Here is a 24,082-nt window from a genome sequence, read left to right on the forward strand (position 1 = left end):
TCAATAAATGAGCCTTCATGGCAATGTTCACTCAACCAATTTTGCCCAGTCAATAAGCAGATTAAAGATTTGCCCACCTTGATTATAGTATTAGCCATATATGCTCTTCTAATTTGTTGACATATCTAGTACAATATTGTAACCACTGTTCGGGTGGATGTTGACCTGATGAGGAAGGGAGTAAGTGTAAACTTGTCCTATTATGTTTTCTGTACTTTTCTATTTCTTAGATTGACCCATAGAGAATTGACAATAACATGCTGTCAGTTTTTTTCTCTCTTACCTGCTATAGCTTGGAGGCTGGGAATAGCGATGGTGCTGTAGGTATTAATGTTGTTGCTGCACCATGTGTGCACCTGGGTTTCACCTTCACCCTCGAGCCCCGTGACACGATCCACAAAATAGGAGCCCCACCGTGCGGACACCACTGGCCACATCTTGTCTCTCGGGCCCTGCCAACAAGGTAACAGTTGAAAGGATGAATGAGTGACAAGTTCATAAAGCGTAACTGTGAACATTTTGACTTTTCCTCTTCACCAAAATAATTTGCTGGAAATATTATTTTAAAGAAAAAAAGACACCAAAGTGCTGGAGTAACTCAGCGGGCCAGGCAGTATCTTTGGAGATCATGAATGGGCAACATTTAGGTTTTGGGACCCTTTTTCCCATGTTGTGTTAATCAGTAAACTGAATGCATGGAAATTTAAAAAAAATGTTTGGAACAACAGATAGCTAAGATATGAATATACTCGCTTTGAAGTTATTTCCAGTTAACTAAATAAAAGAACAAAGCATTTGTAGCCCTGGAAGTAAAAAGGTCTTGGAATTTAGTATATGTGTTGGTGTTGTTGGTTTTGGAACATTGGCAGGAGATTTGATGAATGTTCCCTTTTTGGTTTCAAAGCGCTGGAGCTTTGTTTTGCTTTAGCGAAGCAGGCCGACTCACTGGGAAGGTCATCAACCTGGAACATTGGGGCACACCTTCTGCCCAGTCCTGCCTGGATCTGCCAGCAGCCAAACCATCACAGCTGCGGGAATCCATAGGAGTAGCATGAACTTCTAAACATTCCCCATCCTGAGAGCTAAGAAAGCTGCCTGCTGAATCTGTGCCAGAGTAAATCTGGAGCAAGTACAACTGTGCTATTCATTTCACTGGGAAGAATCAGCTGGTGCTGAAAAAACAAATAGAACTTTTTATATTATTTAATTCATTAAATATGTCCTGAGTGTAAGTGCGTTGTTTTCAGAGTATGAATCCTTAAAATAAAATGAAAGATTCTGACTTTTTTTTAATGATACACTCAGATTTATGCAGTGCAAAGACAAGCTTTAGAGTCCACTACGTTCATGAAGACATTCCCTCAGGCTGTCAATCAACAATCATTTCATTTTACATACTGCTCTCAAGAATTTGTAATAGCAGACTGATAAATCCCCAGTACATTCTTCCCGTTTCTTCAATTCAGTCCTCCACAGTTGGGATATTATGTCAATGGGATAAAAATAAGCTCAAAATCAATTCTCCAAAGAAATACACAGGGCTGCCAACATTGGGTGAGAGTTGGGAGTGAGAAATTGCGAGAGACCAAGCCCGAGGGAGCGTAGCGACCGGGTGGGGGGAGGGGGGAGGGGGAGGAGGGGTGAGAGGGTGTAGGAGGAGGGTGTCCCCCCTCCCATTGGTACGGAGCTTTTGCATTTTTCAGCTTGAAATTGTGCAATATGCTGCATACTGTATATTTAAGCAATAATATTATATTTAATGTGATCTTGAGTATACATAATATTTTCTGTGGTATTCATAACACAACAATGATAAAAAATATCTTTGATTGCACCTATAAACATGCATATATTATTATATTACAGTTAATATGTACCAAGAGCAAATTTTTGTTCCAATGCTCCCCTTTCCCAATTACTTTTACATTGAAGTGATTGAAATCCAAGTGAAGTTTAAATGGCATCAGAAAAATAAAACATCTGGAATGGATGATGTTCATTACGTGGTTGGTTAGAGTCAGTATCAGCACAATTACTATATTAAACTTTGAATCTTCAGATGTCCTGGTTCAAGCTAAAACTAAAGACAAATAATAACCTCCTCACACATTCCCCTGCAGGTATATCTGTCACTCCTTTAAAATATGCCCCTTCTTTGACCAAGTTCTTAAACATCGCATCTGAATCAGTTTCCATCTGATTACACTCCTTGAGGATGTTCATCTACGTGTTGAATTAATAAAACAATGAGATTGGGGACATTTCTATTCACCCTGTCAAAGGAATTTGGGGGGGGGGGGGGGGGGGTTTAGAAATAGTCAGTGAGGTAAACAAACATAATAGTTGAGTGGCAAATGACAATAGTGCTACCTTCCCAATATTTAACTGAAGGAAATAATGGGTTATCGGGGTTGCATGTTGTGACAGACAGCCTGACACCTTGCATGTCATTTTAATATTACACTTATCCCATCCCCCTGGATATTCCGGATTAATAAATTAAGGTTTTGTCAACTAATTACAAATCAGGCTAATTACAAATCAATAACATTAGTCAACTCCGAAACATGAAGCGCTGAGCATTGGGATCCAGACATCACGGACAACTGACCTCAGTTCCCCGCTCACATCTGGCAGTGTTCCCCGTCTGAAACAGGGGCCGCAGAGCGTTTTTGAAAGTGGGGAGGGGCCTGTGCGATCACTAATCACTGGCCTTGGGGGTACCCGGTGAGGGAGTGGAGCAACCGAGTGAGGAGAGGGTGTGGAAGGGGGGTGTCCCCCCTCCCAGGGTAGCGACTTTTTGAAATTTGATGTATTAAAATCATGTTTTAGTGCATTGTAGAAGTACAACTTCAATGTTTTTTGTAAGAAGAATTTTTAAGAGGTAACTTTTTAAGGGGTAACTTTTTCCACACAAAGGGTGGTGGTTGTATGGAACAAGCTGCCAGAGGAGGTAGTTGAGGCAGGGATTATCCCAACATTTAAGAAACAGTTAAACTACATGGATAGGACAGGTTTGGAGGTATGGACCAAAAGCAGGTAGCGTAGCTGGGACATGTTGGCGGGTGTGGGCAAGTCGCGCCGAAGGGCCTGTTTTCACACTGTATCACTCTATGACCACATTATACCTCCACCATGCATGAATGCTTCAAAATCAAGTGATCGAGTTTTATTGCCATATATTCAAGCATAGAAACATAGAATATAGATGTAGGAATAGGCCATTCGACCCTTCGAGCCAGCTGCCTTCAATATGATCATGGCCGTTCATCTAAAATCAGTACCTCTTTCCTGTTTTTTTCCCCCATATCCCTTGATTTCATTAGCCCCAAGAACTAAATGTAACTCTCTCTTGAAAACATCCAATGAATTGGCCTGCACTGCCTTCTGTGGTGGAGAATTCCACAGATTCATAACTCTTTGCGTGAAGAAAGTTTGTCCTCACCTCAGTCCTAACTCTCCTACCCATTATTCTTAAACTGCGACCCCTGGTTCTGAACTCTCCCAACAACGGGAACATTTTTCTTGCAGTTACAGTAAGTGAAAATTTAGCAGACAAGCAGGATGCTTTATCCAACCACTCCCCTTTGAAGTCCACTATCTTCCACCGTTTCTACCCAATGCTTGGTACTTAATTCCAGCAGCCACTTGTTGTCTTCCAGGATGCACTTAGCCGCAGCCGGATCCATGCCGGTCACCTGGTCGAATTTGTATTTACAACTTGTAATTACAACTTGTACATCATGGCCAAAGTAAATTACTTGGATTATGTGGTTACTGATATTGGATTGGATTTTGCGGTCACAGTGACATTTAAGCTATCAGCACTCAAACTCATTCGTCTGCAAACCTGACAGCAAATTCTAACAACTGAATAGATATATATAAACAAAGAAAATAAGGGGTGGCATGGTAGCGCAACAGTCAGCGCTCCTTTCTCATAACTTCAGTGACCAAGGTTTTTACCTGACTTCCAATGCTGTCTATGTTGAGTTTGCATGTTCTTCCTGTAGCCCATTAGCATGTCTCCTGTCACCCTGTAACCCAAGGTGCTCAAATTTTCACCCACATATCAAAGGTGAGCAGTTGGAAGTTGAACTAACTACTGTAAATTAATGTCCCCCCCCCCCCCTCCCCCCCGACGTAGGTGGGTTAAAGGAGTATTGACATTTGGGAGGGGTTGTTAGATATGTGAGAATGTGTGAGGGGGAATGGGATCAGTGGACATGTTCTGAGATAGTCATGGAGTGATACAGTGTGGAAACAGACCCTTTGGCCCAATTTGCTCACGCTGGTCAACATGTCTCAGCTACATTAGTCCCACCTGCCTGCATTTGGTCCATATTCCTCCAAACCTGTCCTATTCATGTACCTTTCTAACTGTTTCTTAAACATTGGGATTGTCCCAGCCTCAACTACCTCCTCTAGCAGCTAGTTCCATACACCCACCAGCCTTTGTGTGAAAAAGTTACCCCTCAGATTCCGATTAAATCTTTTCCACTTCACCTCAAAGCCATGTCCTCTGGTCCTCGATTCACCTACTCTGGGCAAAAGATATCCGATCTAAACCTCTCAAGATTTTATACACCTTGTAAGATCACCCCTCATCCTCCTGCGCTCCAGGGAATAGAGTCCCAGCTTACTCAACCTCTCCCAATAGCTCAGACCCTCTAGTCCTGGCAACATCCTCGCAAATCTTTTCTGTGCAACAGTTAACAGTTATCTTTCCAGCTTGACAACATCTTTCCTATAACATGGTGCTCAGAACTGAACACAATACTCTAAATGCGGTCTCAACAATGACTTATACAACTGCAACATGACCTCACAACTTCTATACTCAATATTATGACTGATGAAGGCCAATGTACCAAAAGCCTTTTTGACCACCTCATCTACCTGTGACTCTACCTTCAAGGAACCATGCACCTGCACTCCCCAGAGACCTACCGTTCACTGTGTAGGTCCTGCCAATGTTAGATTTCCCAAAATGCAACGCCTAACATTTCTCTGTATTAAATTTCATCAACCATTCCTCAGCCCACCTGGCCAATCGATCAAGATCCTGCTGCAATTTTTCACAACCATCTTCCTATTCAAGTTCCTGCAAAACCACCCACTTTTGTATCATCAGCAAACTTGCTAATCTTGCCATGTATGTTTTCATCCAAATCATTGATGTAGATGACAAACTGTGTTCAACCGCCCTGACGTCGGAGTTTCGATCATCCCGTCGAGAGGGCCTGTACTTCCGGCCATCCGTAGCGGCGACTACGGAGGGTTCATGGCCCCGACCATGGATAAACAAAGAAGAACTGACTGAACGTTATTGTCTTCCACCACAGTGAAGAATGTTGATTCCATTCTGGTGGATGTTCAAGTTATATTCTATTGTGTATTGTGGTCTTTTGGATTGTATAGTTGCATGGTAAATCAAATTCCACTGCATCTTAATTGGTGCATGTGGCAATAAATGTGAACTTGAACTTGAAACAGTAACAGGCCCAGCACCAAACCCTGAGGCACACCACTAGTCACAGGCCTCCAGTCCAAGAAGCAACCTTCCACTATCACCCTCTGCTTCCTTTCATGAAGCCAATTTTCTATCCATTCAGCTATCTCTTCCATACAATCTAACCTTCCAGAGCAGCCTGCTATGTGGAACCTTGTCGAATACCTTACTGAAATCCATGTATACACCATCTACAATTTTGCCCTCATCGACTTTTTTGGTCACGTCTTCAAAAAACTCAATCAGATTTGTGAGACACGACCGCTCACGTACAAACCCACGCTGACTATCCCTAATGAGCCTTTGTCCATCTAAATGCCTGTATATCCTATCCCTCAGAACACCCTCTAGTAACTTTCCAACTACAGATGTTAAGCTCACTGGCCTATAGTTCCCAGCATTTTTCTTGCAGCCCTTCTTGAATAGAAGCTCAACATTAGCCACCCTCCAGTCTTCTGGCATCTCTCCTGTATTTAAAGACAACTCGTAAATTTCAACCAGGGCTCGTGCAATTTCCTCTCTAATTTCTGACAATGTCCTCAGATATACCTGATATATCCTCGTCAAAACTCGATTATCTGAACAGTCTCCTACAATAGAAACATAGAAAATAGGTGCAGGAGTAGGCCATTCAGCCCTTCGAGCCTGCACCGCCATTCAATATGATCATGGCTGATCATCCAACTCAGTATTCTGTACCTGCCTTCTCTCCATACCCCCTGACCCCTTTAGCCACAAGGGCCACATCTAACTCCCTCTTAAATATAGCCAATGAACTGGCCTCAACTACCGTCTGTGGCAGAGAATTCCACAGATTCACCACTCTCTGTGTGAAAAATGTTTTTCTCATCTCGGTCCTAAAAGACTTCCCCCTTATACTTAAACTATGACCCTTTGTTCTGGACTTCCCCAACATCGGGAACAATCTTCCTGCATCTAGCCTGTCCAACCCCTTAAACATTTTGTAAGTTTCTATAAGATCCCCCCTCAATCTTCTAAATTCTAGCGTAATTCTAAATTCTAGCTTAAACCATAAAAAAAGAAATTTCCAGTGGACGTGCCAGTGATACTCTGCTTGTCGATAGGTTGCATCTGTTTAGTGAATGACAAAAATGTCAAATTTTAGTATTCTATTCTCGCTGTTAAAAAAAACTGAAAATGCTTAGATCCTGTTGAATAACATGCAACAGGGTTTTGTAACAACTCACCAAGTCCAGATTACTGTTGAAAAAACCCCTCTGATCCTGAAAAAAAGTAATTTTACGTGTGTGGAATGTCATTTCTTCAGAAAAGCATTTGCAAATTCTACTGACTTAAAATAATGTAGTATTTAAAGATTCTTAATATTTCAGTTTCCACATTATGTTTCCACCTCCTATGTATGCTCCAATTTTTATTTTACTTCCTGTATTATCTCCAAAAAGTTCATGAAGTTAGCGTTTTTCACTACCTGATTTGCCATCCATGAGAATTTTCAATTTGATTGGCTGATCAACAACTTTGATGACATCACTGTTTCTAGCTATCACATTTCAGCATGGTGGCACTGCTTAATTTTCTTTTGACGTACATTTAGTTTAGTGTCATTTTAGTTTAGTTTGGAGATACAGCATGGAAACAGGCCCTTCAGCGCACCGTCTATCGATCATCCGTTTATATTAATTAAATGTTTTCCCACTTTCTTAGCCATCCTCCACGCACACAAAGCATTTTACAGAAGCCAATTAATCTACAAACCTGCATGTCTTTTGGGATGTGGAAGAAAACTGAAGTACCCGGAGGAAGCTCAAGCAGTAACAGGGAGAATATGCAAACTCCACACAGACAGCATCCGAGGTCAATATTGAAACCAGGTCACTGGCACTGTAAGGCAGCAGGTCTACTAGCTGTGCCATTGTGCTATCCAGACATGCAGAGAAAACTGGATGGCAGAATATCTCAGAAGGACCTCTCTGAACTCAAAGTACATCAGGGTCTTATATTCTTTAAGCACAGGATAATAGCATTTCTTCAAGGTTATTGAGAGTTGCAGTCCTTTGCTGCGGACTAGAAAATACATATTGTGATTTTCAGATGTAAACTACAACTCCCCTTGCTTCTGACCAAACCAGTTGTGTTCAAGTTGCTTTGAATACTCACTTCATATTTTCCTTTTTTCTCCAGTGGCTCGGAGTCCTGTCTGTCCATTGTAACTTGTTGGCTAGCTTCAACTTCCAGCTCTTCCAGCACGAGGACTGTTTCACAGTTGTTGTAGCTGTGGGCTGGAAATATATCTGAGCGCATACTGTCACCAAAGTAAACAACCTGTGGATTGAATACCAGATATCACTTTGGCCTCTCATAAGATTAAGATCAGAGATGAATATTAATGACTTTTATAATGTAAAATGTAAAGAGAAGACAGAAAAACTAGGCTTATTTTCAATATAATAATTCAATGCATACAATTACACCATCCATTAGAAACTATTTTCAATGGGTTTCCAATAAGATAATTTATATGGTCCTTCAATTATCATTCTGACTCTGTTTCTCTTTTGACAGATGCTGCCAGATCTGCTGAGTGTTTCACATTTACATAATTTGTAGTTAAATAAAAAATCTGTATTCTTACAAGATTTTCTGCAGGTGTACATTAAGCTTTGTCAACAAATATAATTCATTATACCAGCTAAGTTGCAGTTAATATTACATTTTATTATGAGCTAATCAAATAAGTGAATATAGCATTTTTTTTACATTCATTTGTTATTTTCTGATTTTCTTGATACTGTCCAAATTAACTCAGAAGGCATTGCAATTAAATACATTTAATGGAGTTAAAGAAACTTTTTAGAACTTTTGAATTGAAAGTGTTTTATGTAGCATTGGAAATGGCAAAAATAAAATCTTTCAGTTAGCAAAGTCAGTTTGTAGTTACTTTATGAAGACAACAGTTACCTAAACGTTTTAACCAAAGCCATTCTGCATTTCAAAAGGGTGAGCATTCAAACTCAACCAAACATACTCACAGCATTCATACCATTGTGCATGAAAAACAAATAAATTGCATTAACCAGGCATTAACATCTCGGATTTGCAACCTACACGTGGTCTGCCCTGTTTCGACGAATGCAATCAACCTGGCGTGCACAATCAAATAAGATCAAATAGAACAAGTTGTCCTACAACTAGAGGCTGTGCACGCCATAGGCATGAAGAAGAAGAAGAAGAAGAGGAAGAAGAAGAAGAAGAAGAACATCTCGGATGACTTATTTAATGTCCCAATGTGTTCACATGAGCATAAACAGACCAACATCAGCACAATAATAAAAGAGGCATGAATTGGGGTGTCAAAAGCACCGATCAAGAAGATATTATCATTGTGCTTTCTAAGGTATATGAAGTGCTCTTCATCTAGTGTAGTGTTAGCATAGGCTACAATTACATTACCATATACTGGAAAACTGCAATAAAATAGAAAATGCTCAGCAGAATCGGTCCAAGTCAGCATGGATTTACGAAGGGGAAATCATGCTTGACTAATCTTCTGGAATTTTTTGAGGATGTAACTAGGAAAATGGATAAGAGAGAGCCAGTGGATGTAGTGTACCTTGGCTTTCAGAAAGCCTTTGATAAGGTCCCACATAGGAGATTAGTGGACAAAATTAAAGCACATGGTATTGGGGGTAGGGTACTGACATGGATAGAAAATTGGTTGACAGACAGGAAACAAAGAGGAGGGATTAACGGGTCCCTTTCAGAATGGAAGGCAGTGACTAGTGGGGTACCGCAAGGCTCAGTGCTGGGACCGCAGCTATTTACAATATACATTAATGATTTAAATGAAGGGATTAAAAATAACATTAGCAAATTTGCAGATGACACAAAGCTTGGTGGCAGTGTGAACTGTGAGGAGGATGCTATGAGGATGCAGGGTGACTTGGACAGGTTGGGCGAGTGGGCAAATGCATGGCAGATGCAGTTTAATGTGGATAAATGTGAGGTTATCCACTTTGGTGGCAAGAACAGCTAGGCAGATTATTATCTGAATGGTGTCAAATTAGGAAAAGGGAAAGTACAACGAGATCTGGGTGTCCTTGTTCATCAGTCACTGAAGGTAAGCATGCAGGTACAGCAATCAATGAAAAAAGCTATTGGCATGTTGGCCTTCATAACATGAGAAGTTGTATATAGGAGCAAAGAGTTCCTTCTGCAGTTGTACAGAGCCCTAGTGAGACCACACCTGGAGTATTGTGAATCTGTGGAATTCTCTGCCTCAGAAGCTTTCAAGAGTTAGATAGAGCTCTGAAAGATAGCAGAGTCAAGGGATATGGGGAGAAGGCAGAAATGGGGTACTGATTGCGGATGATCAGCCATTTTTTGTTTTGTTTTGTGTCTAATTGTAGTCCTGTAGGTCTGTGTCCAAGATGGCTGCCGTGAAGAGAGAGTGGACGCTGGCGCGCTTTGGCTGCCGCTGCTCTCTCTTCACACTGTGTTTTTGATTTTCTGTTTTTGGATTGAATTCTGTTTTTAATTTGTGTCTCTGTGATGTCTTTATTACTTGTTATATTCCGATTATATGTTATTCCGATTACTATGTAAGGTGTCCTTGAGATGTCTGAAAGGCGCCCATTAAATAAAATTTATTATTATTATTATTATTAAGATCATATTGAATGGCGGTGCAGGCTCGAAGGGCCGAATGGCCTACTCCTGCACCTATTGTCTATGTATCTATGATTTTATGTATCTATTTATGGGGAGAAAAAAAACTGAGTCAGTGTTTCAGCTTGATGACATTTCTGATGAAAGATCAGTGACCAGTTTTATTTGCCCTTTGTTTCAAACCTCTTGTGTTCAATCCCAGACAAAGGAGCATTCCAGTGAATCAGCTCTTCACTATCTCGGCAGACTCTATATCATTCCAACACTGCATGAAAACAGTGCATGAAGGCATTTCATAAGGTTTTACTGCAAAATTGTATAGCTTCACCATTATATCTTGGTGATTACATTCCATTTTAAAAAATCATATAACCCAGTGGTTCCCAACCTTTTTTAGCTCATGGCCCCCTTGGGCTCTTTAATTTTTCTGTGGCCCCCCCGACATTATTAGCGGGGAAAAAATGGCCCCCTTCATTGAACCTGTGGCCCCCTAAATCCTCAAATTTTTCTGTGGCCCCCCTGAAATTTGCCATTGCCATATGGCCCCAGGTTGGGAATCACTGATATAACCCATTTCATTAACTTTCTTTATGAGAGTACTATAAATGGCATTTGGACCGCAATCCTCATATTCCTCCTGTCTTCCACATAGTCTAGGTTTGTTCTAAGTATGATCATCACATCCTTAACCATAAAGGTCTAATTGCAGAATAATTGCTGTTGAATTCCACCTAAATTTTATAAGTCATTCTACCACCCCCATTGGAGTTTCCTTTAGTTCCCCAAATTATTTACAATCGTCTGTGAAATTGGGTTCTCCTAACTAAATGCCTGTGTCATGATCACTATTTGGTATGAAGCTGGAACTGTTGTCTGTACACCATATGATATGTCAGGTGATGTGGGAAAACAACGGAAAAATCTAGAAATATGGCAAAGTAAGTAACAGCCAGCTATACTGATGGGCGAACAAGTGGAATCACAAAGAAAATCTACAGATGCTGGAAATCAGAAGCAAAAACAGAAAATGCTGGGAACCTTCAACAGGCCAGGCTGCATCTGTAGAAAGAGAAACACTTAACATTTTAGATTGACGAGTCTTTATCAGTTTGGGCAAACAATATTCAAGCTAAAACTATAACTAGTCCCGTTCTACAGATGCTGCTTTAAATGTGCTGAGTTGTTTCCAATTTTATTTCATTTTGTCAAGTAGGAAGCCCATGATGGGAGGGTGCATTTAGGAGAGGAGGGAGAATATGTGGATAATGATGGATATCAGAGTGCAGGTAGAATGTGGGCTGATGAGTAATATGGGCCAATAGTAAGATCATGGGTGGGATCTGAGAACAACGCAAGCCCAATCAAGTTGACTCCAGCTGCACTGCAGCATTTATACAGTGAAGGTACAACTACAATTAAAATCTTGTTTGCAGCAGAGTTACAGGCACAATGACTCGAAAATGTGTCTGGGAGCAGTGGCAATGGAGAAGGCTATAGTATGGAAGAGCATATGGGTCTTGTTCATGGTGGTGGTCTGGAATGGAGATCAGAATGTCAATGGGGAAGCAGATTAGTTTGCATGATGGGAAAGTGAAATAAATTTGTTCCTTCTGTGCCATAATTCCACATCAATCTCTCCATCACATTCTCACCTCTTCACAGCCTTCCCACTTAATATTAGAAATCATGGTTCTTTATCCCTCTTCATCCTCTGATCCTTCTTTGACCCGTGAAATTCAAAGACATTTTATTTGGGGTTTCTCATCTCCTTCAAATGCCAGATTCCCAAAGCCCTAAGAAATCTGACCCCAGAATAATATAGGCTGGAAATCTGTTAACATTTGAGCTAAGTGACTTCATTAATAATTTTGATTAATTTTAATCATTTTGATCTGCTTCTGCAGAGAAGCATCGACAGGCTGAGATTCAGTTTCAAACATTTTAAACTATTGTGTCCATGTCCTTTCCTTTCTTCAACCCACTGTAGGAAATTTAAAATGGTTCCCTGTGATCCAGGGAGCTGGGATCAGTTACAATGATTTGCCCCATGGTCCTGCTTAATTTGTTTTCAAGAGTAGAACTTTTTTTTTGAAATGCAGCAGGGAATCAGACCCTACGGCCCGCATGGACCAACGATCACCCTTACACTGGCTCGACACTACACATCAAGAACAATTTACAGAAGCCTATTAACCTACAAACCTGCATTGGAATGTGGGAGGAAACCGGACCACTCGGAGAAAACGGCATGCGGTCAGAGGGAGAACTCTGTACAGACAGCACCTGTAGTCAGGATCGGATCTGGGTCTTTGGTGGTGTAAGTCTACACCTCTACTGCTGTGCCACTGTGCCAACCCATAATTTATAACCTATGGATAAAAGGACCTCAACATTCTGCCTCTGCCAGATCTTCACTCCTCTTTTACATAAATCACCCACAGATATCAGTGAGTGAAAGTTGCACAGTAGGTTTCAGGACCCGTGCAAGTATAGTAAAAATACACAAGCAGTTGTCAGACAGATAGATTTATCTACCAGAAGGTCAATAATAGAGGAAGAAGCAAGATTATACTAAATCTTCTGATGATCTTGAATGCTTGGGTTCCTATTTATTTGGATGTTTTCCAGAATGCTGCTTCTTGGAGATTTTGGAAAAGTTGTAATCAGCTAAAAAAAGAGTCTTTAATTTAAAACTGATTTTTTTCCTACTAGTGTGAGCTTAATACTTTCTATGAACAAAAGAAAGTTTTGTTGTGACCGGTTATTTAAAAAAATGAGAAACAGACTTTCTTCCTGTTATACAACATTGGAAGGTTCCACAATGATTTAGGGAGTTTATTCACTGAACTAGCTGAAACTATACAGGCCCCAACTTTCCAGATGTAACAGTCTGCGTTGATTGATCTCAACATATCTTTGGGGAAATACCAGAATCAGCTTCAGCTCTCCTAGATTTAATGAGGAGATATTTATTGAGATTCCAATTCCTGTTCATTAGCTAATTGTTGCTGCTCTTAAGTATACATGTGGGGTCAAGGAAAGAGCGTTCACATCGCGGCCCTGTTTTCACCAATCTTTCCACCACCACGCACAAGAAGCACAAGAAGCGCAAGGCAGACACCATTGTGCAGATGCCGAGAAGTGTGTTCAGCCCTGGCTGAACAATTTCTAATCTTGTGATGTGGACTCGATAAGAAGAAGTGTACATGTATGGACAAAATCATATGCTTGAAGGGTAATCTTACAGAAGAAGGAGTCACTGAATTGAATAGGTTTAAGGTTGGAATTCTCGAGGTGGGGCCTTGATCAATGAAAGCAAAGTTGGCAATGGAGGGGCATAGTAGAGAACATAGACACCCTTCCAGAGTTATGGGGGGAAAAGATTGGTATGGTGACGGATATGATACCAATACAACAGTTTAAGATGACACAACCAGAAACATCCCGATCAGCTGAGTCTCGGTCTTTACGCAGAAAAGCATGCTTTGAATTGGTCCATTCAAGTTGTGTTTCCTCAATTTTGATTGCCCTTGACTCTATTTTACTTTGGAGTCACGTGAGTGACTACGTGAAGAACCCCGTCAGGACGCATGCGTCATATCGCTTTCATGCTTGCGAAACGACAGGCGGGGTGGAGCGTTCCCCCGCAGCGGTAAGTTTGAAACCGCGACCTGCAGGTAATTGACTTACTCTGCGGTAGTTTTTGTCCCCGCGCTGTTTTTACACAGGGGGGGAAGCTGGACAAAATAGTGTCCACAAGTGCTGCGAGTGAAGCTGGCTGGGGAGGACCGCGAAGTTGCGGGAGCCAGCAGCAGCTGAAGGCACAAGCCCCGTAAGGGATCAGCTGTGCCGACTTTTGGTCCCGCGCCGGCCAGAACACCACGGCCGGGCGGGAGACTATTCAGATGGGGCCGTCGACTTTTGACAAGTCGGAAACGGCAGGAGGCGGGGTGGAACGACGATCCCCCGTAGCGACAGTTTAAACCTGGACCTGCAGGTAAGAGCTGCGGTCTTTTTGTGTTTTCCCATGCTGATTACAGGTGGAGAAACCAACGGGCTGCGACAAAGCTGGTGGGCTAGCAGCGGCCAGCGGCACTTGAATCACCTATAATGGGATCAGCTGTGCCCGATGTCGCCTCCGCACCGGCCGGATCCACTCCGCGGCCGGGCGGTAAGGCAAGACAAAAAACCATCAAAGTCGTGGACTCAGAGGAGTCCGACTTTGAGCAGCCGCGGGCGGCCAGCGACCGTGAGCGCTGGAGCCGGATGGAGCGGTGTGTGGAGCATTTGCTCCAACGTGACAGGCTCCGGGAGATGGAGTCGAGTCACTGTGGGCTCTATGTAAAACCCACAGCAGCACCTCTTGTAGGGCTGCACAGTGCTTCTCCCTCGTCAGAGGGGAGTACTGGGGGTCAGTTCTGGGCTGATCCTGAAGAGGGGTTTGCAGAACAGAAATCAAGTGTGCAGGGGGGGCAGGAACGTGAAAATCTACTGGACATGGTGTCCAACTTCATACAGCCAGACCAGACTGGCCAAAACCTGGAGGACACCTGAGGTAACTGTATATCCCGGAATGTTTCCTGTAGTAAATAATTGTATATGGAAACTCCTAAACAGCGGGGATAACAGCTTTCACCCGCACAGTGGATGAGAAGGACATGTCACAGGACCAACAGGATGCACTGGCACTGCTTTGCAACACACGGCCATAGACAGCACCCTTACGCACCCACCAGTAGAACAAGACCGACTGGTGAAAGCTCGAAGGTCCGGTACACCAAACATGAGTCTTTCTTAGGCCATGGCCCAGACCGGCCTTCTTGGAAGATACGCAAACCTCCAACATCAACCAAACCACAAACCCAGACACCGACGCCTCAACATCAACGAAGGATTTACAAAAAGAAGTAAACCTGCCACTGGTAACTATGGAGGTAGGTGGGTCTGGTTCCCTACAAATTGCAGGGAGCATGTAGGTTGGGGGGGGGGGAGATTACTCTCCTTTCTGGATGCATGGAGTATGTTAACTACCGATACTTATATTTAAGCAGTATCCAGGGATATACAATAGAATTATACACAAGTACAGCCCTCCAGTTCAACATATACCGAACCGAATGTTCGTACTTTCCGGTAAAGAAAAATCAGAAGCGCAGGCTGAACTGGAGCAGCCTTACGCAAAAGGGGTAATTGAAAAATCCCAACATGAACCGCTAGAATTCGTGTCCAATATCTTTACCAAAATCAAAAAAGATGGTGGTTGTCGCATCATCATAGATCTGACCAAATTGAATACATTTGTACAATATATTCATTTTAAAATGGAAACCTTTGTTACTGCTAAACAATTGATTTCCAAAGGTTACTTCATGGCTAGCATCGATTAAAAAATGCTTACTATTCAGTGCCTATACGAGGTGACCACAGATGTTACTTAAAATTCAACTGGATGGGACAGCTTTGGCAATATAGAGCGCTGCCAAATGGCTTAACATCAGCCCTCAGGCTGTTCACTAAAATTTTGAAACCAGCCCTAGCGTTTCTACGGAAACGAAAACACATGGTCATGGCATATCTAGATGACATACTTATTGTGGGCAAAACTTTGGAATTGGCCAAACAAACTGTACCAGCCACAAAACAATTATTTGAAAAACTGGGGTTTATTATCCATCCAGCTAAATCAAAATTAACGCCTTTTGGGGTTCACCATTGACTCAGTTCACATGTCGGTGACTTTGCCAAAGGGAAAGGCTATAGACTTAATAGAGGCTTGCAATAACCTCATTGACATCAGTAACCGTCCATCAGATTGGTAGCAAAAGTAATTGGCAAAATGGTGGCTGCTTTTCCAGCCACACAATTTGGACCTTTACATTACCAAAATTTACAGAGAGCAAAAATACAAGCACTCAAAATCAATGCTGGTCATTTTGACAGACCAATGAAGCTACCAATCAAAGCTATAATGGAACTAAAATGGTGGATAGATAACATTTGGCTTTGTTTCAATCCAATCATTATCAGCAACCCTTCTATGGTGCTACAAACTGATGCCAGTGCACTTGGTTGGGGTGTCACCAATTCCATCTCCAGCTGTGGAGGTAGATGGACTGCTCAGGAGGCATCATTATTACTCACACTGGGCATAAACTACCTGGAAATGTTGGGTGCATTCTATGGCCTAAAGTCATATTGTACTGGGTCATATCACCAGCATGTTAGACTACAGATTGACAATACCACCGTGGTAGCATATATCAACCACATGGGTGGAAACAAATCGACATCATGTGACAATCTGGCTAATACAATTTGGCAGTGGTGTATCCAGAGAGATATTTGGATATCAGCTACTTACCTACCAGGTAAACTAAATTTAGTGGCAGACACCAGGTCACGCAAATTTAATGAAAACACCGAATGGATGTTGAATAAAAAGTATTTGCTGATATTACAGCACGATATGGAACACCAGATATCGATCTATTCGCATCCAGGCTTAATCACCAGTTATCAAATTATGTTTCATGGGAACCAGACCCTGGGGCAGCGGCGACAAATGCATTTTCGCTGCATTGGGGGGGAAATTGTTTATTTATGCATTCCCTCCTTTCTGCCTCATCAGTCGGGTATTAAGGTAAATACAGCAGGACTCTGCATCTGGTATTTTGGTAGTACCCGATTGGCCTACTCAACCATGGTTCCCAGTGATAATGAACATGGTATTAGAACCATGTATCACCATCCCGAATAGACCAGACTTGTTGGTTCATCCCGTAACAAGGGATAGCCACCCATGCCATAACTATTTGAATTTATTAATTTGTAGAGTTTAAAAATACCTCTACTACAGCTGGGACTGACGGACCGAACAGTGAACATGATTTCGGCGGGCCACAGACAGTCCACCAAAAAACAGTATCTGGTCTATATCAGGAAGTGGGAGATGTATTGTAACAAAAACAGCATCACCTACAGAGATATGAACATCCCGTCTGTTCTGGAATACCTGGCAGGCCTCCATTATGATGAGGGCTCAGTTATAGTGCCATCAACTGCGCCAGAAGTGCCTTATCGACTTATCTATGGCAAGGAACAGAGCGTCACTCTGTTGGACCTCACCAACTGGTAACAAAACTTATGAGGGGAATTTTTAATACTAATCCCCCAAGAACCAGGTACTCCCAAATATGGGATGTGAGTATTGTCCTGAAGATGCTCAGGAATTGGTCTCCAGCAACAGCTCTGTCCCTACATAGACTGACATTAAAAACAGTCATGCTAATGGCATTGGTCACGGCACAAAGGGTACAGTCATTACATAAATTAAAACTGGACAACATGACTTCTTCATCTGAAAACATTACGTTTCATATTTATGAATTAGTGAAACAGAACAGACAGGGATCAGCGGGCCTCAATATCGAATTTAGGTCTTACCTAACAGATGATCGTCTCTGTATAGTCAAACATTTGTCGTTATATATGGAGAAAACGAAAATCATCAGAGGCAATGAGAAGGCACTTTTAGTCAGCCATAAGCAACCACACAAAAAAAAATGTCGGTCCAGACCATCTCAAGATGGCTGAAACAGGTTCTAACACAGGCTGGGGTGGATACTAATATTTTAAATCTCATTCCACCAGGGCTGCAGCTACATCGGCAGCTATGCAGTTGGATGTACCAATGGACCAAATCCTCAAGGCAGCAGGATGGTCAGGGGAAAAAACATTCCAACTATTTTATCATAAACCAGTCATTAAACCTGGAACATTTGCAGAAACAATTTAAGTTCTGTAATTTAATTACCCCATAAATAGGGGCTATAATTTGTGTTAATCAATTCATGGATTTCAATGTCGGATTCATGTCTAAAATATGTTGACACAATTCCTCCTACAGTCATTAAGGCAGATGTGATGCATGGACTCGTTTCCACGGCATGAAATCACAGAGCTTTGAAATCTTCACGTAGTCACTCACGTGACTCCGAAGTAAAATAGTAAGATTAAACGAGAACTTACCAGTTCGAAGTTTGAGGAGTACGTTGAGGGAATACGTGCCCTCCGCTCCCACCCATGATCATATACTCAACTGGTATTTCTTTCTCTAATCTTACTATGTTCAGTCATTACAGTTATCTGTGATTTCACACCGCTGCTTTGAAGAATGACACGCATGCGTCCTGGCGGGGTTCTTCACGTATTCCCTCAACGTACTCCTCATAAAATAATGATCAAACTTCGAACTGGTAAGTTCTTGTTTAATCTTACTATTCAATCAAGCCTGGCTATCACCAGATCAGTTAGGAGTTGAAAACTGATATGTCAACTGAGAAACAAGGGCCTGGGAGAGAACAATATTCTTGGTTATATCCACAAGTCTGAGAGGAAATTCGGCCACAGCGCCTTATCCCACACTAGGGAAGAAGAAACGATATTCCTGACTGACTTCAAGGAAGGAGATGTACTGATTGAAGCAATTATCATGTATCTCCCGTCTAGTTTCCCCAAGGGTAATCTAATGACAGGGTCCCTCTCAACCACCTCCTCCCAGTGAGCTGAAATGCTGCTCCCTAAATTGCAATGTGGATTCTGTTCATCGAGTGGCACCATTGATGTGATCCACTGTGCACTCACTCCAAGTGAAATAACAGGGGTCAGCATCAATCACTATATGAGGCTTCTTTTCACCTTGTAAATGCATTTGACTAGGTAAATTGAGAGGGAATGTGTAGCATCCTTGCCAATTTAATTAACCTCTTCCATCTTTAGTTTACTACATGACATGCAAGCTGTAATGTTAATCATTGACTTCAACAGATATATTCCCAGTTCAGCCTGGTGTCAAGCAAGGCTGTGTCATCACTCTGTATAATTTCTTCACCACATAGTTTCACCTCCAAAACATCTACAGGACAAATGAGAAACTGTTCACTTTACACCATCTCCACACTAGAATCTAACTTACTCAACTTTAGCTATTGAGTTGCAGTTTGTAGGTAGTGCTTAATTACATGCATGTTTGGAAGGCACACCTCATGCCACTGAAGCATTTGAGACATTGGGTTTTACATCTGCAAAAGAAACATTCTCAACCAGTCTGCCCCTTTCTGTACGCTGACTCCCAAAAATGTTTAACATCTCAAATATGATGCTGCAAGTTTCAGTTAACATTGTGATATACAAATGGGTATGTAATGTCATTTAAAATAAGTTTATGTTCAGTAATATAAATCTAAAAGATCATGGTCTGTATTATTCAGCACTGATGGGCAGAAAACAATCTTTAATGATTTTTACTGAACTACTTTTATTTTTGATTTGTGCTTTTTAAACATGAACCAGCTGCTTCTCTACATTCCCTGAGCATCGAACCTGAGCACAATAAAGATGGAAGAACAGAAATCGTTAGTGAATGAGATTTCCCCAGGAAAACAACAACCAAATGGATAAAGACGACTGAAATGACACGTCACCAGATAGAGGGCCAGAGCAACTTGCTGATCTTGTGAAACTATGCGGCAGAGCATTCCAACTGCAGAGGCTAAGGATTTCCGACTGGCTATATCCTTTCCATTCCTGACATCTGGAAATTCAATTAATGGGAGATGATGTGGCTGCAGTTACACCCTGATCTCATTAAGAAGTCAGCATCTGCAATTCTGCGCGTAGCTTGAGAGTTGTGCCTATCACCCCTCCTATTTTTCAGTAGTACGTTTATTATACCATTCTCCAGTGTGTACTTAATTTGATTCCGGCAAAGCTTCCAATAGTTGGGATGAAATGTTTTAATGTTTTCTCGACCTAAAAGATGCCTATTCAGGTGGTGACCAGGTGGGATGTAGCTGAATGGTTGTAGAAAAGTGGTGTCAGTGTCGGATTGTGCTGCATCTGTGCTTTTGATGGATTTACGTATGTTAGCTGCGGACTATCATGAAGCCAGAGGCTGAAAAGACACATGAGGTATAACGATGCAATTGCTCATTTGGATGTCAGGAACTGTGGACAGTGGAATACAGCGATATACAGAACTTGCATAAATTGAACTTGGAAATGTTTTAGCCCCATAAAATTAAATTTGAGATGGATATCTCCAGGTGAAATTATCAGAATGAAATTTGAAAAAGTTGAATCACACGGGTTAATGAAAAGTGTAATTATGCTAGGTGTTATCGTGTTTAAAGTGAATAGGTGAAGTGGTCAGATAACTTGAGGTCTTATTCAGAGTAGTGTGAGTGAAGAAGGATAAGTGATGACCATGTCAATTAAGGACACATGGCATATATTAGCTTGTCCGGTTAAGCTAACTTAAGTATGATGGAGTAGTTACCAATACCTTTCATCAGAGTAGTTAGGGTCAAGAGAGGTCAGTTCATATGTATGGTATTGACAGAGACTGCTGCCATGTGGGTGCATTAGGGGCATAGAGTCATACAGTATGGAAACAGGCCCTTCTGCCCAACATGCCCACACCGGCCAACAATGTCCCAGCTACACTAGTCCTACTTGCCTGTGCTTGGTCTATATCCCTCCAAACCTGTCCTATCCATGTACCTGTCTAACTGTTTCTTAAACGATGGGATAGTCCTAGCATCAACTACCTCCTCTACACCCACCACCCTTTGTGTGAAGATGATACCTCTCGGATCCTTATTAAATCTTTCCCATTTCAAGTTGAACCTATGTCCTCTGGTCCTTGATTCCCCTACTCTGGGCAAAAGACACTGTGCATCTACCTGATCTATTCCTCTCATGATTTTGTGCACCTCTATAAGATCACACCTCATCCTCCTGCGCTCCATGGAACAGAGACCCAGCCTATTCAACCTCTCCCTATAGCTCACACCCTCTAATCCTGGCAACATCCTCGTAAATCTTTTCTGAACCCTTTCAAGCTTGACAATATCTTTCCTATAACATGGTTTCCAGAACTGAACATAATATTCGAAATGCGGTTTCACCAACGTCTTATAGAAACAAAGAAAATAGTTGCAGGAGTAGGCCATTCGGCCCTTTGAGCCTGCACCGCCATTCAATATGATCATGGCTGATCATCCAACTCAGTATCCTATACCTGCCTTCTCTCCATACCCCCGACCCCTTTAGCCACAAGGGCCACATCTAACTCCCTCTTAAATATAGCCAATGAACTGGCCTCAACTACCTTCTGTGGCAGAGAATTCCACAGATTCACCACTTTCTGTGTAAAAAATGATTTTCTCATCTCAGTCCTAAAAGATTTCCCCCTTATCATTAAACTGTGACCCCTTGTTCTGGACTTCCCCAACATCGGGAACAATCTTCCTGCATCTAGCCTGTCCAACCCCATAAGAATTTTGTAAGTTTCTATAAGATCCCCCCTCAATCTTCTAAATTCTAGCGAGTACAAGTCGAGTCTATCCAGTCTTTCTTCATATGAAAGTCCTGCCATCCCAGGAATCAGTCTGGTGAACCTTCTCTGTACTCCCTCTATGGCAAGAATGTCTTTCCTCAGATTAGGAGACCAAAACTGTATGCAATACACCAGGTGTGGTCTCACCAAGACCCTGTACAACTGCAGTAGAACCTCCCTGCTCCTATACTCAAATCCTTTTGCTATGAATGCTAATATACCATTCGCTTTCTTCACTGCCTGCTGCACCTGCATGCCTACTTTCAATGACTGGTGTACCATGACACCCAGGTCTCGTTGCATCTCCCCTATTCCTAATCAGCCACCATTCAGATAATAGTCTACTTTCCTGTTCTTGCCACCAAAGTGGATAACCTCACATTTATCCACATTAATGCCATGCATTAGCCCACTCACCCAACCTATCCAAGTCACCTTGCAGCCTCCTAGCATCCTCCTCACAGCTAACACTGCCCCCCAGCTTCGTGTCATCCGCAAACTTGGAGATGTTGCATTTAATTCCCTCGTCCAAATCATTAATATATATTGTAAATAGCTGGGGTCCCAGCACTGAGCCTTGCGGTACCCCACTAGTCACTGCCTTGCCATTGTGAAAAGGACCCGTTTACTCCTACTCTTTGCTTCCTGTCTGCCAGCCAGTTCTCTATCCACATCAATACTGAACCCCCAATACCGTGTGCTTTAAGTTTGTATACTAATCTCGATACAACTTTATTGGGTAACTTTATACTAATAAAGTTACCCAATCCTCTGGCTTCCCGCTCATCTTTGCTACGTTGTACTTCTTCTCTTTTATTTTTATACTCCCTGACTTCCCTGTCAGCCACGGTCACCCCTTACTCCCCTTGGAATCTTTCTTCCTCTTTGGAATTAACCAATCCTGCACCTTCTGTATTATTCCCAGAAGTACCTGATATTGTTGTTCCACTGTCATCCCTGCTAGGTTATCTTTCCAGTCAACTTTGGCCAGCTCCTCCCTCATGGCTCCAAAGTCCCCTTTCTTTAACTGTAATATCGACACCTCTGATTTACCCTTCCCCTCTCAAATTGTAGATTAAGCATGCAAAACAGATCCAGTTGTATATAATGAGGTAGATAAAAGTATTTTTAAGAAATTGACTGAAATCTTCATTGGATTATATTAAAGACAGATAGTGGAAATGAGATACAGATAAAGATTGGATATGTGTGGTAGAAAAGGTGATTTCACCCAGATTAATTGTATGTGTGACAGCTCCAACAATAAACTTTAGTTTGTCGGTATACTACGTACTGCTGCTATGAACCTCAAGGCCAAATTCTTTCAGAAAAAAAAGGGTAAATAAAACACAACTAATTCTTATTCAAGTAGTCTCCTCCCATTCACAAATAACATAGATATTTATTATCCAATTAGCCTCATCTCTTTCAAATATAATAGGTGAAATCTCCTTCACCAACACTGCACCAACATTACTGAGTCTACTTTAGCCTGCCAAATACCAAAACAGCATTGGACCAGTTATTCAAATGACACCAGAGAACATCGTTTCAAACAGTTGGGAGACATCTCTTAAGCTTCAGAGACTCTCCACCATCTACGAACCACTGAAGTGGATAGGTTGCTATCAAATCTTCATGACTCCCTGGACGAATGCAGCTACCGAGCTTAGCACAGTTTTTCGCCCTGATTGGTGTTTTTGCCATTGGACAACATCCTCCACTACACTCAGCGCAGACACTCCATGGCAGTGTGGGTAAGCACAGCTCCAATGCCATCAATAAATTCGCCGACAACACTGTTGTGGTTGAATGAATCATGGATGGTGTTGGGTCAGCACACAGGAGAGGGATAGAACACCTGGTTGAGAGGTGTTGCAAAAACAACCTTTCGCTCAGTGTCCACAAATCCAGTTAAGTCAAAAAGGGGTAGTCAGTAGACATGTGGCAGTTTACATTGGTGGTGGAGGTTAAGCAGGTTTAAATTCCTGTGCATTTACATTGACGATGACCAGTCCTGGTCCAACACGTACAAGGATCATGAAAAAGGTGCACCAATGCCTCTACTTTCTTGAAAGTTTAAAGAAATTTGTTATGTCACGGTATACTTGAACACATTTCTATAGATGCACTGTAGAATCTACCCGGACTGATTGCATTATGGCCTAGTACAGCAATTCCAATGCACAGGAATGCAAAAGGCAGCAGAGAGTGGTGGGCTCAGCCTGGTCCACTATGGGCACAGTTCTTTCACCACCGAAAGCATCTACATGGGACGTTGCCTCAAGAAGATGGCATCTACTATCAAGGATCTCACCATGCCTTCTACTCCTTGGTACCATCGGGCAGGAGGTAAGAAGCCTGAAATCCAACACCACCAGGTTCAGGAACAGTTACATTACTTTCCTACAGTCATCAGGTTCATCATGTTCATGAACTGACCTACACAACCCTAATCCTATCTCAGCAACAATACACTATGGATTACCTTTTGCACTAACATGCCAATAAATTCAATTTGACCT

At 42.0% G+C, this 24,082-nt stretch overlaps 1 protein-coding gene across 1 annotated transcript in view; it reads right to left on the bottom strand.

Annotated features, from left to right (window-relative positions):
• The window catches only part of nt5dc1 (5'-nucleotidase domain containing 1), a 492,890-nt gene that overhangs the window by 30,330 nt on the left and 438,478 nt on the right, over positions 1-24,082 (bottom strand). Inside the window, exons 10-11 of the mRNA XM_033021127.1 lie at positions 7,652-7,816; positions 284-452 (exon numbers count right to left, since the gene is read on the bottom strand). Coding sequence (XP_032877018.1) covers positions 284-452; positions 7,652-7,816 — 334 coding nt within the window. The remainder of the gene's footprint in view (positions 1-283; positions 453-7,651; positions 7,817-24,082) is intronic.

Source organism: Amblyraja radiata, chromosome 5 (assembly GCF_010909765.2).
Source record: "Amblyraja radiata isolate CabotCenter1 chromosome 5, sAmbRad1.1.pri, whole genome shotgun sequence".
NCBI classification, from domain to species: domain Eukaryota; kingdom Metazoa; phylum Chordata; class Chondrichthyes; order Rajiformes; family Rajidae; genus Amblyraja; species Amblyraja radiata.